This window comes from Passer domesticus, chromosome 6 (genome assembly GCF_036417665.1).
Source record: "Passer domesticus isolate bPasDom1 chromosome 6, bPasDom1.hap1, whole genome shotgun sequence".
Lineage (NCBI taxonomy): Eukaryota > Metazoa > Chordata > Aves > Passeriformes > Passeridae > Passer > Passer domesticus.
In genome coordinates, this window is record NC_087479.1 from 51,442,846 (window position 1) to 51,460,310 (window position 17,465).

The window sequence follows — 17,465 nt, forward strand, 5'->3', positions numbered from 1 at the left end:
GAGCTAATTCTGATTATCTCAAACTCTGCCTAAAGAGTGCTCAGGCCTCTGAGGGGCTGACTCATGTCTGACCAGCAGCTGGGCGCCATCCTGTTGGCAAGACAACTGTAACAACTCAGTTCAGCTTGCTGCAACTTTCCTCTGTAAGCAAAAAGCTGAAGCACTGGCATAAAACCAGCACACTCCACAGCAGGAAATCTTATCTGTTCCCTGAAGGACATTTTTTGTACAAAGAATGACACAGCTGAGAAATGTGCCCTTGTTCTTCATCTTTAACTTCATCTTCTAAGTCTTGCCCTCTCTCTTTTGTCCCTTAGAAAAGTGGATTTCCATCTGCTTCAATCACCAAAGATCTCTGTGCCTCAGACTTGGACTATTTTTCCAACATAATAAATGCTATTACCATCCTCTGTGAACTTTCCAGTCACTGAGTTACACAATTGCACCTCTAAACTCGTTTGTCACTCACACATACACTGACATTAATTGCAACATTTAAGGATAGGCAAAGCAGCTTTCCTACCAAAAGTTACACTTTTTTTTTTTATTTTCTAAGTAGCCCAACATTCATAACACACAGTAATATCTCTCATATATACACAATATTTCTATTTTATATAAACAACTGAAAGAAATAAATCAGATGCAGTATTTTTTTTTTTTTTTGGCACCTGGAGCAGCAGAAAGGCCAAGGAGCAGTTGATAAGTAAAGGGTGACTCATGAAGGTGCCAAAGCAAGGAAGAAAAGGAAACCTATTAATTGAGGATACAACGTGTCTCATCTGCAGAGGTTGCATCCTGTATCTGAAAGAGGAAAGATTTCAAAGTTTATAGCCCCTGGCCTCTCTTATCATAATTTTCTTCAGACACTCTGACCTTATGGAATGCAAAATGCATTCCAGCTATGATGACAAGCATGACCCTTGGTACACATGCCAGTGTGCATAAATGTGGCTGGATGCCAGGTGCCCACCAAAGCTGCTCTGTCACTCCCCCTCCTGAGCTGGACAGGGGACAGAAAATATAACAAAAAGCTCATAGGTTGAGATAAGAACAGGAAGATATTCCTTACCAATTACCATCACACCATTTGGGGGAAAAATTATCGATTATCAATCAAATCTGAGTATCATCATGAGAAATATACCCAAATCTTTAAAACACCTTTCCCCCACCCCTCCCTTTTCTTCCTGAGCTCGACTTTACTCCCAGTTTTCTCTACCTCTTTTCCCGCAGCAGCTCAGAGCTACGGGGAACGGGGGCTGTGGTGGGCTCCTCACACGGCGTTTGTGCTGCTCCTCCTTCCTCGTGGAGAGGACTCTTCACACTGTTCCCCTGCTCTGGAATGGGGTCACTCTCACTGGAGACAGTTACACTCTTCCCTCGGTCTGGAATGGGGTTGATCCCACTGGAGACAGTCACACTCTTGTCCTGTTCTGGAATGGGATCACTTCCACTGGAGATAGTTATTATACTCTTCCCTTGTTCAGCCATGGGGTCTCTCCTGCTGAAGACATTCACACTCTCCCCCTGCACCGGAATGGGGTCGTTTCCACTGGAGATAGTCACACCTTTCCCCTGCTCCAGAATGGGATCACTCTCACTGGAGACACTTACTGCACTCTTCCCTTGCTCCGGACTGGGGTCGCTCCCACTGGAGACAGTTAAAATCTTCCCTTGCTCTGACATGGGATCACTCCCAATGGAGACAGTTACACTCTTCCCTTGCTGTGGAATAACATCTCTCCCACTGGAGACAGGAACATTTTTTCGCTGCTGCAGAATAGGGTTGCTCCCACTGGAGGCAGGAGCATGTTTCCCTTGCTCTGGAATGGGGTTGCTCCCAATGGAGACAGGAATATTTTTCCCTTGCTCTGGAATGGGGTTACTCCCATGGGAGAGAGGCACGCTTTTCCCCTGCTCCGGAATGGGATTGCTCCCACTGGAGACAGGAGCATTTTTCCCCTGCTCCAGAATGGGATTGCTCCCACTAGAGACAGGAACATTTTTCCCCTGTTCTGGAATGGGGTTGCTCCCACTGGAGACAGGAATGCTTCTCCCCTGCTCTGGCACGGGGTCTCTCCCATGGGAGACAGTTACAGTCTTCCTTCTCTCCGGCATGTGGTGTCTCCCACGGGAGACAGATCTCCAGAAACTTCTCCAGGGTGGGTCCTTGCCATGGCTGTAGCTCTTCATTAACTGCTCCGGGTGGGTCCCTTCCACAGGGCGCAGTCCTTCAGGAACAGGCTGATCCAATGTGGTCCACCCCAAGATCACAGGTCCTGCCAGCAATCCTTCTCCAGAGCGGGCTCCTCTTTCCACGGGTCCACAGGTCCTGCCAGGAGCCTGCTCCAGCACAGGCTTCCCATGGGGTCACAGCCTCCTTCAGGCATCCACCTGCTCTGGCATGGGCTCCTCCACTGGCTGCAGGTGGATCTCTGCATCCCCGTGGTCCTCCATGGGCTGCACCAGGGGCTGCAGGGGAATCTCTGCTCCGGTGCCTGGAACACCTCCTCCCCCTCCTTCTGCACTGACCTTGGTGCAGGGCTGTTCCTTTCACATACTCTCACTCCTCTCCTCTTTGGCTGCAACAGCTCCTGCACAGTAACTTTTTTCAGTTCCTAAATACGTCATGCCGGAGGCGCTGCCATCATCGCTGATGGGCTCGGCCTTGACCAATACAATGGCTTTGTACAGATTAAGAAGTTATATACTTGACTTGAATTTATGAGGGAATTTCTTTCCATTCACTTCCTTTAAAAATCCATTAACCAGTGTTTGATTTTCTTCTGGCTTATGTTAGCACAAATCAAGTGTTGCTAAGGAGAAGTTGCTACAGATCCAAACTGATGCAAAAGTTAGTGCAGGAAGATTTAAGGCATTGATCTGGTGCAAATGCACACTTACGAAAAACAAAGTTTCAGTTGAAATATGTTTAAATGTCTAAATAACATTTGCACTGAAAATTAAATTAGGTTACTACATCTGACCTGTTACAGTGTGCTTCACTCTACTTTTAGCTAAACAAGCCAGGAAAATGAGGAAATGTGTTGGGCATACCCACAACTCAGCATCGTATGAAAAAATTGGCCAGCCAAAAGTTGTTGGGGGTTTTCCTTAGTTAAACAGAACTTTGAAAACCTCTTTGATATATTTATTCTCCAATCTGTTGGCACATACACATAAACTTAAAAAAAATAAAAGGCAAAAGAAAAAAGCAAAGCTGTGATTTTCAATACTTGTTGCTATCATACTTATTTACCTAAGAGTCCAGACAAGGTCAAATTTAACTTGACTGAGGGCTACATCTGGCCCTAATTCCATTTCACTGCATATTAACAAATGAACAATCAGCCAGTGCTGGAGCACTGTGCACACCAACATTCAGAAACATGATCTAAAGGAAACTTTCCAAAAGATTCAGACATTGGCTTCTCTCTGCCTTTGGCTGCCCATAACTGTCAACAGGAGCAGAGTTAGGTCAGGAAAGGCACTCCCCACGACTTTGTTCACTGTGATCAAGGGTAACTTAAACGTGTCCATTACTCATCCAGCTGAAATGAGCCTCCCAGACCAGATTTCAGCACCACACCTACAAGAGCTGTGGGATCTCAAGCCTAAATTTGGAATCAGAATAATAGTTGGGGGATTTATATATCCTCTATAAGCTTTTGATTCTCACAAGACCTTGGTTTCTTATAAAACTGTGGATTTAGTTTTACACTAGGTTCTATAGGGAGCTGGCCAATATACATTAACATTTCACTTCACTTTTTACTTCTTATGAGAGAATTTGTATGCAGTATAACCCTGATGATGAAAATATTTTGTGGCCACTGCCCTGCAACAGAAATACTGCACTGTAAACTGAAAGTTTTGCTCAGTTTAGGGCAACTAAGCATTAAGTTAAAGCAACTAAAAGTAAGAAGACATTTCTCCTGTCACACATCCTTTCCTTCCAGGACAAAACTAAGTTTCTTGTCCCTACAGGAAGTCACATAGGTGGCACCAGGCAAAGCATCCAGAAAATAAAAACGCTATGGCGCAACTGAGGCAATACCAACACCTATGTATAAAGCAGCAAGAAAAATCAACAGGCAACATCTATAAGCTCATCAACTCTGAAAGTATTTGCTCCCTACCAACTACAACACAAACAACAAACTCTTTCCAGTAACCCATGGGGTCTCTGATAATGAATATTTGAAGCAGTAAATTCAAGTCCAGATTCTGACCCTAAATTACATCCCTCAGAACCTCACAGAGTTGGACTCATAATACTGATTTTTTTTTTCCTGAAAAGCACAAGCCTGTGATTTATGCCCTTTATTTAATGGGAAAAAAAAATGCAAGTTGTCTCATAGCCAAGAAAGCACATTTCACAGAAAGTACACTGAAAAAAAGATGCCACAAAAACCCAAAACTTGAAACCAGGCATCAAAACCAACACAACACACAAAAGTGTGCCAGAAGTACCTCATTTAATGCTCTGTTTTCATCTCAGCAGTTAGAAAAGTACAGTCATTGTAAGGCATATTCAGCCTAAGTATAAACAACTATGGTCTCTCTAATGGACCAGCACTTTCTATACAATAAAAATAAGTTCAGCTTAGCATGGGTATGTACACCACTGCATAACTTAAAAATCACCTTTGAGAATTAAAGGGGATAAAAAGGAATCTCATCAAATAGACAAGAAACAGTCATTTAGCCTCAGAGAGATGAGGTTCTCCCTGAGAACAAGACAGGTAGAGGGAGGAAAGGAAGAGAAAGGCTCTAAAAATAAGTTTTAGTCCCACAGTCACTTCTCCTACACCAGAACTGCAAACTCCGGAAATTAAAGCTACTGCTATAGCTACTTTCAGTAAGCAAAAGGTTGGTGTTGAGTTCCTGCCTGTGAGAAGACAGTTCATCTCCTGCAAAATTGGTTGTGGAAAAGGAATTCAGTGCTATGGCACTTCATGCTCTTCCCTTCTGCTGTGTTGTTTCCTCCTCTTGTGCCTCTGTCAAGCACACAGCTGCCCACCACTGCCATCACTTCACCCAGACTTACTCAGAAGCTCTTCCCTCCTGGAAAGATGCAGAATGGAGATGCAGGAATCCTCAGTCCATGCTTTGCCATAGCCTCTGTGCTCCCTGAACGCTGCCTGCTTCACTTGTCAAGCAGCAAATGACACACTGAGAGGGTTTGTCAAACCTCTGTCCCTTTGTGTGCTTAAGGGGAGGAAACTGCTGTTAATGTTTAACAAAACAGGAGCAAACCTCTCTCTGCAGTCTCACGTGTTGGCTTTGAAGGCACCGGTGTGTGGGAAATCTGGCAAGCCAGAAGTTTGCTCTTGGTAGCCCACAAAAACTGAGGGGTTTTTTTAAAGTTACAGGAAGCAACAGTTTGCAATTCATTCCTGAAGCTCTAAATGAGGCAATCCAGCTGCCTGATGCTAAAGAAATCATAGAAGCAGTGTCAGGGACCAAACCACACACACACAGAGCAAGCCTGCCAGGCTCAGCCCCTATCTTGAAGCCCACATGGGTGACAGTACTGTTTGACAGGAAAGGGAGAGGTTAAAAATCCACATTCAAACACTTTCAGGTCCTTGCCAACAAATGGCCACAGGCTGTCTGCCATCTCCCCTGTGCCTCTGTTGACATAAAGAGGCTTCCCACCCCAGCACAAATCGAGTGGGCAGCAGTCTGGTGTGGGAGCAGTCTGATCACTGGGTATTTGTTAGGTTATCTGGGCTGACAGCTCCATCTGCCAGGGTGAGTCAGGGTGAGTGTCCCACTGCAGAATAAAACAGGTGAGGCAGCTGGAGACATCCACGCTGTGACACCAGGAGGATTAACCCACACTGCCCACACCTGAGTGTCACCATCACTGCCCATCCCAGCACTGAAGTCCTCTGTACCAGCAGCCCACCTGCCTGCCAGCATTAGCTGTTAAAAGGACCCTCTGAGCTTCTAGCCAGCAGAATTCAAATCACAAAGCCTTTCTGTGCTACTGCCACTGCAATGAATTCTGCTTTTACAGCTAAATAGTTGTGTTGTTACCTGGAAAAAGCTTGCTTTTAGGAAATTGTGATGCATGATGGGCTTATCCTAGGAATCCAAAATGAAAAATACCATTGCCACCTATTAGCTGCTGTTAATTGTTTGTCAAAAACATACTTGCTCTACAGCCACAGTATTGTGGATCACCTATGTTGAAGTGACCCTGTTTCAAAGGCCTAACATTTTTTATAGCTAAGGAGAGAGGAAAACAAATTAATACTTCTCATTTATTTCAGCAATTTCCCACAGCTCCCCCACAATAAAATACTACCACATATTGGCAATAAAGCTCATCATTATTATGACAATAATAAAGTATTTCCTTTATAAAAATAGTGTTTTAACAAAGAGCTTCAGGAACAACATATGAAAATTTTGCCCAGAGCGTCCATATCTGGTTAATAACAAACAGGATATTTAAGGTCTAAAAAAAAAAAAAGCATTCAGGCTCTTACAGGAAGTAACACTCCCGTTGACTACAATAGAAATCAATGGATTGGCTCAATAAATCAATTTTTTAGGTGTTATTTAGTTATTAAGAACATCATATCTGTTACAATGGTTGTATTTAGTCGTGCTTTCAGCACCGAAGGCCATCCTACCAGATGCCTGCTGCTCAACAACTCCAGGGTTCCTTGATGCCACGGGAATGTGACACATTCCCTTGTGACACATTGCCAGCTCTATACACAGGACCTGGCCAGAATGGAAGTAACTTCAGAGTGCATGATGGGAATTGTGACAAAAGTCACAATTCAAAAAAAGTCTCCCAGGAGCTATGGGCATTTTTTCAGGTATGTATTTTAATAATATGGATGCTACCTGTGTATTTCCATTAGCCCCTATTTTCCTGCTTGAAGAAAAATGTTTATAGTTTATTTTGCTTTTAGCCCCTGTTTTCCTGCCTGACAAAAATGCTCAGAGCTTATTTTGCTTTTAGAGACCATTTGCTGTCAATGTTCATTCCTCAAGTGTGAAGACTGAAGGTGATGCTTGGTATGGAGACTGACTCAAGCACTGAGTTAATTCCCAGTTTCACCACTGAGCTAATTCCCAGTTTCATCACACAATATTGCCTGGTGAATAGTGACTATTTTATTTAGAGGATGAAGCCTGTGAGGGTGCTTTGTCTGTGCACTTCTTGCTTTGTTTTCCCAGGCAAAGTGGTTGGTGTTTTTTGCTTTTTTTTCCAGCTGGAGGAGAAACCTATATTATCTATTTTATTACAGTCAGCTCTTCCTTTCCAATTCAATCTTCAAAAATTCTGCTATGTCTTCTTTTAATGTTGTGTTCTGCACAAGTGGAAAATATCTTTTTAGGATAACCACACAGTGCAGGAAACTGATAAGACAACACAGACCCTAAGGTCTAAGGTACTGATTTGAATCCAGACTGATTAGGGCACAGAACAGAAATTGTTCTCCCACACTGGTGGCTTTTCAAGAGCTCAAGTGTCAAGAGATGAGTGTCTTAGACATTTTCTAAATGGGCAGATATTCACAGAACATGAAAAATCATTTGCAATGCTCATCACTTGCATCTTTGATGGTCTTTTCAGTGAGATTGTCAGCATCTCCCTGGTCCAGAAAGCAACAGTTTCAGTCCAGAAAAACTGAAATATTGGCATTATGACGTAAAAATGTTATGCACGTGATTACCATGCCCTACTCCCTGAGGGCTTCAGTCTCACTTTATATCACCACCCAAAAAACAAATTCACATAAAACTTGTGCTGATTCTCTGCACAGGTGGGGACTCCTGTGGCTGTTTTAACATGAGTCTTCCTCATTGCTTCTATTCACTACAATTCAGTGCAGTAAAAGCCCTAGAAAGTTATCAGAAACATTTCCAAAATCAAGCTCATGTAATAATTTCCTGAAAAAAAATCTAAGTTTATTTCAGATCTTAGTACCCTTGAGTACGTTATTGTAAATATAGTGATGTAAAAAATAATGATTGCAGTGTTAGTCTAAGTAGTCTTCACACTGCAACAGTTGCTTTAAAATGACCTCTTTAGTGTAACCTCTCATCTAGAGCTCTGTTTTTTAAAGACTTGTTAGTTTCTCTTTCTAATTTTTTAGTTTCCAGTAGTTTTGGCAAATATAAACCTTAATAGAAAAGGTAATTTTAATGATAAGGTATGATTTTCCAAGCATCATGAGAATTAAATTACAATGGGAAGGAATTCACTACATTCCTGTAGCCTCTAAGTAATAATAAAGTCAACTTGATCTGAAGCTTTATGAAGCAAAATCCAATTAAAATTTTAGGTTTATTGGGGTGTTTTCTTAGGAACCCTTTGCACGTGGGAGGGAGGTATTGATAAAATTTCCAGCTAAGAAAAAGTGATTTGTTTGACTGACAAGTGCATTCTTCCTGAATGGAAGAATTAAAATTAATTCAAAATTAAAGTGAAACAAACCAGCCAGCAATAGAAATGGAATAGCAAAATTCCCCACCATCAACTGTTTGAGGAAGCCCAAAGGATGCATCCTGAAGTGGGTCCACATCTCCAATTCTATCTCTTGATCCAACTAGAAGCTGTCACCTCATCTCTCAAACATTTCTCTCGTGTCTGTAGAGCACTGTGCTCATCAGAGTGTTTCTGCAGCTCTGCTGAGGTGCCTGGCAGAGGTTCCAGCATGGCTCAGCCCTGCCAGGCCGGGGTCAGTGCCCAGCAGGGCGAGGGAGGGGAACATCGCGCTCCGGACCACGGGAAATGAGCGCGGCGCCGCTGCCACTCGCACAGATAACGGCAGCAGGACAGCCAGAGCCTCTGTTCAAACCCTTCCCAGCTTCAGGGTCATCTGAGCCAGCACTGCGACTCCTTCCCACCACAAATGTTTCTGTTCCTGATGGCAGAAGGTGCCCTCCCACTTCCCATGGCCCAGCTCAGGGCTGAGCTGCCAGAGCTTCATGTCCCAAAGGCACCTCCAGTCTTACAGGGTGAAGAAGAGCTCTTATTCCCTTCTGAACCAAAGGAAACTTTGCTGCTGGGAACTGAGCCGCTGAAAATTTGTCAACTGCATGGTTTAGGCTATTTCTGCTTAGAAAGGAAAGGGTACAATATTTGCTAATAGATTTCATATCAGTTCTTAATTTTGTGTCTGAAGTTTATCTGCATAGTTTTCTAAATCTCAGTGGTTTAAACAAAATTTTAAAAGCTGTGTTTCGTCACAGCTCCAATAACTGAGCATATTGCTTAGTCTTAAAATTTTATTAAACCACTATTCTTCCTGTTCTCAAGCTCACTGTCAAAATATTAAAACTTGGTTCTCTTCTGAAGTAACAAACATTTTCTACAGGGGATTTGTTGTTTTTCTTTCTCACAAGTTCATAAAGAGCTCATAAGTGCTCTCACTAGTACTTCAGAGCAGTAGGCAAATACTTTTGGCAGGAAAATCCATCTCAGCAGTTCAGTGTGGAGTGCCTCATTGCCTTGAGCCCTGCCCAGCTGCCAGGAGATCTCCCACAGCAGAGGGAGAGGTCCCAGCCCAGACAGTGGGGAGAGGCTGGGACATGCTGAGACCATGTGAGCTTAACTCACACACCACTGCCTTCTTGCTCTAACAAAGCCCCTGATGGCTGCTCTGGCTGGAAAAACTGGGAGATGTTTTAGCCCAGGCCACCCCACAACTAAAGGGTCAACAGAATTTTTTATTTTAAAATAAAAATGAAAAAAAGCCTTGGCTTCCTGCTTTAGGCATACATAACTGACCCTCCTTTTCAAGCTGCTCTTACTCCTTCCTCCTCAGAGCCCTCAAATAAAACCTGCTTGCCCAAATATGCACAAAACAGTATCCACTAACCTTCCAAACCATGCAGAAACGTCAAAAGTTGTAAACAGCCAGCAACCATTTCTAGACCTGCTGCCTTCCCTGTTCCTGTGTACAAAGTGTAAGCCCAGGCAGAGAATACCTTTCACCTTTAATTAAAAGGCAGCCTTTCACCTGTAATTGAAATGCAGCCATCCACAAAGGAAAACAAGCAGCTTTTCTATCATTCACAGTAATACTTCCACATCCTAAGCAAGGAAGGAGTAAGAGATGAGAAAATACTTTATCATAAATGTGCTAAGACTGGAGCAATCACACAAAAATTAGTGGGAAAATTGTACCCATTAGAATTCCAAATTAGATCAAAACCTCATTGCTTTAGAGCAGCACAGAGAGCTGAAGATGCATCTTTTGATTTGCAAGTTACTGCGTTCTTCACAATGCTCTCCAATCAGAAAACTCAAGGTATGTAAAAAATAATAAATCTCAGTCTTTAAATTTATATTCACATGAAATATATGAATGCGATTAATTAAATTTTGTTTATCTTACTGGTAATTTTTTTTTTTTACAGTAGGACCAGGGCTCCACTGTGGTGGATGCAGAGTTACCTCCCTGCCAAGGCTCTGTAACTCAAGGTGAGGGAGTTGTTCAGTGTTGTCCTCCCCTTTCTGCCCTTGGAGTCATCCAGCCTGGATGTGAACAGAGCTCTTCTGCATTAGTCACAGGATAATTCATTGTCAGTGCAGGCAGACTGGATCATGTCTGCATGAATGACCTGACAAATTTGGTCAGTGCCTGCAGTTCAACACAGAGCTGAGGAGCACTGGTTAATTTGCTTTTTCTTTTTTTCTTGTATTAGGAGAAGCAGAAGGATTGAATGAATAACAGTTAAAGGCATATTATTACATATCTGATAACACAAACAAAAGGCTCTACATTGCATCCATGAAGGGACGTCCCTAAATGAGAGAAAAGTCCTGCACAGACATTGCCTCTTTGAAGGGGATTCTTCTCCCTAAACAGATGAGTTTGTCATTTTGAAATGAAAAATTTGCTGGAGAAAGGGAAGAGAATAAAGCATTCTAAGAACAAGCCAGCAGAGCAAAAAAAACTGCCAGCCCTACTCCAGCACTGACAGCAGAGCACTGCTTTAACTCCAGCATTGGATGTATCTACACATTCTTTTATTTAAGAATTCTGGAGGTGTCAATTCCTAAGGCAAAATATTTCTAGACTTCTGCCCAGCCCATAACCACATAATCCTTTCAAGGGAAAAAAAGTATTTTAGTTGGATTTAGTAATGTGGACCAAGAATTAATTTCACTTTAAAATAAATAAATACATTTGATATAAAACTGAATGAGCTTGGCTTGAGCATGACTGATTTTGGAAGTGATCATACATCTCAGGTTTTTAGGGTGGAAGCACAAGCACAAAGCCTTCCTTCAACTAAGATTTTTCTAGAAGTTTTTTGAGTTTCTAAGACTATTCTAAGATTGTTTCTGCCTTGAGAGAAATGCAGTAATAAGACACAGGACCTTGCAGTGCATGTGAAAGAGCCGAGCATGGACCTGTGTACATGATGGAGACAGGAAACCAACCCAAAACAATATTTCTAGTAACCAACCCATGGGCTTACTTTGTCAAGAAATGTAAGTCATTATTTTATTTAATACTTAAAGAATTATAAATAATCCACCTGAAACGTTCCTAAGGTGTCTAGTTTTATTAGTCCAGATTCTGTGGTGCTTCTCTATTGCCTTCACTGGAGGGAAGATAGCTCCACCAATTCAATTTCTGTCCTATTAACTTAAATTTTGGAGAAATAAAAAGTTTTGAGCACAAAGCCAGTGCAAACATATCTCAGCAGGTTAGGCTAATGGGGGTGAAAACTGTCAGTGACAGCAGTAATATCCTCACACGCTTCTGGGAGATAAAAAACCAAAGCCTGTGTTTAGAGGTTTGTGGGTACTCAGTTCTTCCCAAGCAAGAAGAAAGATCCAACTCATTGTATCAGATTTCAATTTTAACTAAGAGTGTTTGGTTCAAAGATTCAACTAAAAGTATTGAGAAAAGTTTTATGAGCCTTATTTGAATAGACACTTTGTAACTTGGTGCTCATGGCAAATTGCAGATGTAATCCTTTCTTTGCACAAATCTCTGGTGTCTTGCTATAGCACCCCCTGACATCAGCACCCCCAGTTTATTGTGCCAATAAATCATGATTGCTGCAGAACATCTTCCACCAACATCCTCTGGTGAGGACACCACCTTTCCTGTGCAGATTGGGTGGAAAGACAACAATTCACATCACAAAATCCACACTGTGACAAAACACTTGTGATCCCAGTGGCACAGTTTTCCTCGGACACACAGCCTCTGAGAACAATTTTCCTAAGACACAGTCCTTTTCCACAACGGGAACCAGGGCTTGTTTCTGCCTTGGCTATCTCCTCCCAAATCAAACTCAGAGACACTAAATTTGAGAGATGTTTATTCTAGCTCATCATGGCAGTCCCTCTATATATTCTACCAAAGTTACCATGCAAGTAAAACATTTATCTGCTGCAAACATAATTTTTGTTTACTGTAATTGTTTTTGAGCTTTCCAAAGCCCTTTTCTATTCTCCAAGTTGGGACCCATACATAAGGCACACCGGGCACCACAGAATGTTTTGCACGCAAAGAAAAATTCTGCCACTTACAAATATACTGGAAGAAGTATGTATCTCCAATACCTGATGTTATTTATGCCTCAGACAATAAACTCAGACACAAAACTAAATCAGTGGGGTCCTCTAAAAACAAACCCTTCCTGTCCTTCAGTTACTGCAGCATTTGAGAAGGCTCAAATGTATAAAATGCCTTGAGTTGCAGAGTTAAGAGATGGCATATTAGCCAGAGGCAGACATTCAGAATTATTTACAGAAGTTATGTAGCCTCACAACTCTAAATATTTTTCAGCTCTGGATGGGTCCTTGTTGCATCTCGCATCTCAAACTGAGCTGCAATTTTAAGATATAATGATATATTAATATATAAATCTTTTGTTCAGGATTTTTTTTTACTCCTTGTATCTGTCACACTACAAGTTTGAAATCTGCATTTTTCTAACTAGAGCATGACTTCATAGACATAACTATTGGCCTGTTTTAATACAGTGCAGTGTAGTGATTTTTATACAGTGATTTTTAAGTCAAAGACAGTAGTGCCATTTCTACATTTACTTTTGCTTGCACTGGAGAAAACACAAGTTTTAGACAAATACCTAATAACAAACAGAGTTTATGATAAAAATCAAATACTCCAGACAAATATTAAATCATTTGCTGAGGGAAAGCAAGCCACATTGTAAGGAGAGAGAGCCACAAACACCACTATGCCTTTCTGTAACTTCTGTTCTCCTAAGGTTTCCTCAGAGTTACCCTGATCCTCATAGTTATGGTGCAATCAAACTCATTTGATGCAACAGGGTCATGGTTGTGCACTAGCTGCAATCATGCTATGGGTTCCTTTGTCCCCTGCTGAAAGATTAAGAAGATTTCACAGAGCTGCTTCCTGCCAGAACTGCTAAGTCACTTCCAACTGCACACAAGGTGCTTTCCTATCCTTCCATTCCTTGGCATTCACCTCAGTGACTCACAAGGAAGGATTAAAGTTGTACCCTGGAAGTTCACGGAAAGCCAGAGTCTCCTTTATGTAAGCATAACAATCCTTCTGCAATTTCTCCAATTTGCTTCCTGTAACTGACTCCTGTTCCAAACAACATCAGAATGTTCCCTCTGGCTTGGACCAAAATAGCATTCCTGGTCCAAGATTCAGTCACTGACCATGACAGTTAGCAGGTGCCTGGAGAAGAGAATAAGAACGTGCAGCACAACTTAACCAGCTTAAGTCTGTTGACTCAGAGATTTTATTTCCGTGACTAAAAGGCTTTGGAAGATTTTTCTTCCATGGATTTGTCTGATTGCAGCATCACATAACAGTAAGTTTAATGGTTTAAAAACATGCTGCTGAAAAGTGCCTTCTCTTCAACTGATTCTCAACCTGTTGTCTTCTGGTTTAATTGGATTTTTATTAGTTCTTAAATGGAAAAAGTGGTTTTTCCCTATTTATCATCTTTGTTCTATATATCATTTCCTCCAGATACTCCTCTTCCCCTTCAATCATTTCCCTTCTAGGATGAAGAGTCACAATAAATCTACTCCTGTCTTGTAGTCAAAATGTTTCCTACCTTCAACCACCCTTGTCATCTTTCTAAAATGTTCCCATTCAGAGCACAGTCAATTTTTCTCTCCTAACACACACAAAAATCTCAGTTTTTAACAAGTGGTGAATGAACTTCAGGTAACTTTAAAAAAAATACATTAGTGTGGTTTTGTTTTAAACACTTCAGTTTCTTCAGATCCAAGATTCTTTTTCCCCTCCTATGCTCACAGCAGAAACCCATGAATCCCACAACCAGATTCTCAGGTGAAACTCACAGTTATCCTCCCAGATAATGTCCTTGCTCTGTTCTCTGTCTTTCCTTCATTTCCTGAAGTGCCATTCAAACAACTCTGGTGGAAAAATGGCTCTGGTGATTCATGACAGTTGATTCTCACTCTGGTGAGGACCAAGGGAATTTTAGCTACCACAAGAATCTTAATGCCTGCAAAGCTGTATGGATGTTTACATGGAGGCACCTTCTTTCCACTGAGGATTTTTATTATTAAAATTTAAATCCATGATCTACAGGGATCTGAATCACAGCCAAAGTAACTACAAAGTCTTCTGGAGACCTTTGCTTCTGACCTATAAGGAATCACAAAATGTTGAACCAGCTGATGTCACCATATCCCTGAATCACACCTTGCATCTTAGAATCACAGAATCATTGAGGTTGGAAAATACCATTAAGACCATCAACTGAACAATCTTGAAACAATAAACCCCATCAAAACAAAGATTGACAAGAAAATAACTCTTAAAGATATATCTTAGCAACCAGGAGACTGCTACACCTGTGTTATGCCAGTATCAGCACTAAGTGAAACTCTGCTGCCACAGATTGTAAAGTACATTTTCAGGTTTCCAAATGCCCAGTCAAATCCCACAATAGATAGAGACAGTGACTGCTCAGTTTAAGTGAATCTTTGAACATGTTTACAATAAATTTTGCAAGCTTTAAACTTTTATGATGCCAGCACTTACAACACTGATTTACAGTCTGACTCAAAGGAAGAATGCTCATGGTTGACTCAAATAACATCCTCTCGCAGCATTTCTCAGAGACAGGTGAAGATTACATAAGGCAAAATAATGGATGGAGAAGTGGTGCATGACCACCTACTCATCTCGTCCCTTCTTGTGCAAGTGCACCTTAAAGATTGGCCTTAGCTTCAGGCTCTTACTTGTACTTAGAAAATTTCTTCCCTGACAAATTGTAATCAAAACAGATGATGATGATAAGGAAAGACAGTTTATTTGACAGTTACTATCCAATAACTTAGTATCCCACAGTACTTTCTAAGCTATTCAGAATGGAAACTATTTCGAAACAAAAGACTCCTCCAAAGTTTGCCAAAGTCTAGACCCAAGTTCCCAGTACCAATCTGTCTGCACTGGTGGAAGGACAATAAACAATTTGAGAATTCCAGAGATCAATAAGGAACTGTTTTTAATATCTGTATATTAATATCACTCTAGAAATTCCTTAAGCAACCCTGGCCCTCATCATTTTATCTTTTTACTATTTTGTACTAGGAGATGGCCAACACACAAACTGGCAAGTGTACTTGGGTATGGAGCCCACCTCTGCTAAGCTCTACCACAGCATAATACACCTAATAAAAAAAAACAGAATGGATGCTGGATGTCTGCATCTTTCTTTGACTCCACATTTTAAAAAGTATAGTTTTTCCTCTAGCTTTGCATTACAAAGGTAATCTACTATGCAAATTATTTTAATGCTACAGAAAGCACAAATAAGCAAAGTAGCAGAGATGAGCCCTGTACTTTACATTCAGCCCTTTCCCACCCACTGCCTGACCCACAGCAGGAGATGGTCTGACCATGGTCTGTGAAGGCAGAAACAGCAGAGGAAATGTGACACAAACCAACACAAAACACCAGCTGGAGATTGGAAGGGCAGGAAAGCTGGCATGCAATCACATGGCTGAGGAATTCAGCCCAAAATTTCTGAGATCTATACAGCACCTTCATACATGTCCTTCCTTGCAATCACTCCCATCATAACCAGCCCATGAGCAGCAATTCTTCAACAAGAAAACTTTCTCCATACAAAAAAATTCCCTCAGCCCAGCAAAGCTCTTTCTGTCAGAATAGAGGTTGTTTACCCTTGAACAGACATCTTGTTCCAAACACAGACAGACTTTACTCAAAATCTACAAACCCTGCAGGTCTCTACTTACCTATCCAGAGTGTCCTGGGGCACTTTACTCCCTCCAGCTCTGCTGTTGACACTGCTGTTCTTGTTGGCAGTCATGGTCATTTCTGCTTTCTAGAAATGTGGATATCTGCGAGAAGAAAAGTCAATTAAGCTTCAACAAGCCCAAATGACAATTAATTCCTTGAACTACTATTCTGTGTAAAGGCAGAAGTCCAGGTTGCTTTTCATTCTATAAAATGCAATCAGTGTAGTGATGATCCTGAAAAACGAAACCCTCTACTGCTGCTATTGCACATCCACAGCCAAGTTTATCACAGCCCAGTGCTATAAATGGAAATAACTTATGAGAAGTAGGTGTGTGCTTCAGGTGCTGGCCTGTCTGATGAACAGAGCTTGATAGCAACTTGACAAAAGATCACAGGTTTGGTGTGGTTCTTCCATCCACCAGGGTATGTGGAGATCCCAGCAACAGCACTGATACTTGCAAACACCATAGTTGTGACTGGAAGTTTGACCACACCACAGTTATCCCAAAGAATAAAAAATCTTTCACACCCTTAAAGTACAGCTCTATTATGGAAACATATTCTAATAGTGAAATTTATTCGATGCTGGATTTTTGAATATAATTTTCAAATCTGCTTGTGATATGAAAATATCACAAGTGGTTTTCTCTATTGGCCTCAGGATTCTTTAAGTAATGCTGTCTTAGGACACTTTTAAAACCTCAGGTAATATAAAGAATCTTCATCTATTCCTAGCTGGTTTTTTAACTGTTTGGTAATCCCAAAAGCAGTGAACTTAATTTCAGCCTTGTCTATATAGTTGTGGGCCCAAAAGATGGGTCTCACTTCTGTGACATTTCTGCATACTGGCAAAGCAACAGCCCAGTACCATGATTTATTTTGCCTTCATTCTGCTCTCTTAACAGCAATGTCATGCTGTGGCTGAAGGGAGAACATGATGATATGGATAAAGCCAGGATGTCATCCAAGGGATGCAAAAGCAGGAATCCCTAATATAACTGGGATATCATTAGCCCCTCCATTGACTATATCCCATGTTTCTCCAGTGTAAAGCACAGCTCTTAGTGGCCATTTCTTCTATCATTGTAATCCCTTGAGAAATATTTTGCAAAATGGGGGAGAAATGTATTTTCATGTCATGATAAGATTCCTAAAATGCCAGCAAAGTCCCTTGAGAAAGAAAAGGAACAGTATTTACTCCACCTGATGCTACAGGAGTCA

General features: G+C 41.4%; 1 protein-coding gene across 8 annotated transcripts in view; it reads right to left on the reverse strand.

Annotated features, from left to right (window-relative positions):
* Positions 1 to 17,465, reverse strand: part of DENND2B (DENN domain containing 2B) — a 158,523-nt gene that overhangs the window by 69,912 nt on the left and 71,146 nt on the right. For 5 of the 8 annotated variants that reach the window (XM_064425436.1, XM_064425434.1, XM_064425437.1 and 2 more), the window contains one exon: positions 16,241 to 16,345. In XM_064425436.1, the coding sequence (XP_064281506.1) occupies positions 16,241 to 16,320 (80 nt within the window). In that variant the 5' untranslated portion in view covers positions 16,321 to 16,345. Of the gene's footprint in view, positions 1 to 1,222; positions 3,165 to 16,240; positions 16,346 to 17,465 lie in introns of those variants that run through there. The other 3 variants (XM_064425431.1, XM_064425432.1, XM_064425433.1) reach the window with 3 other exon arrangements.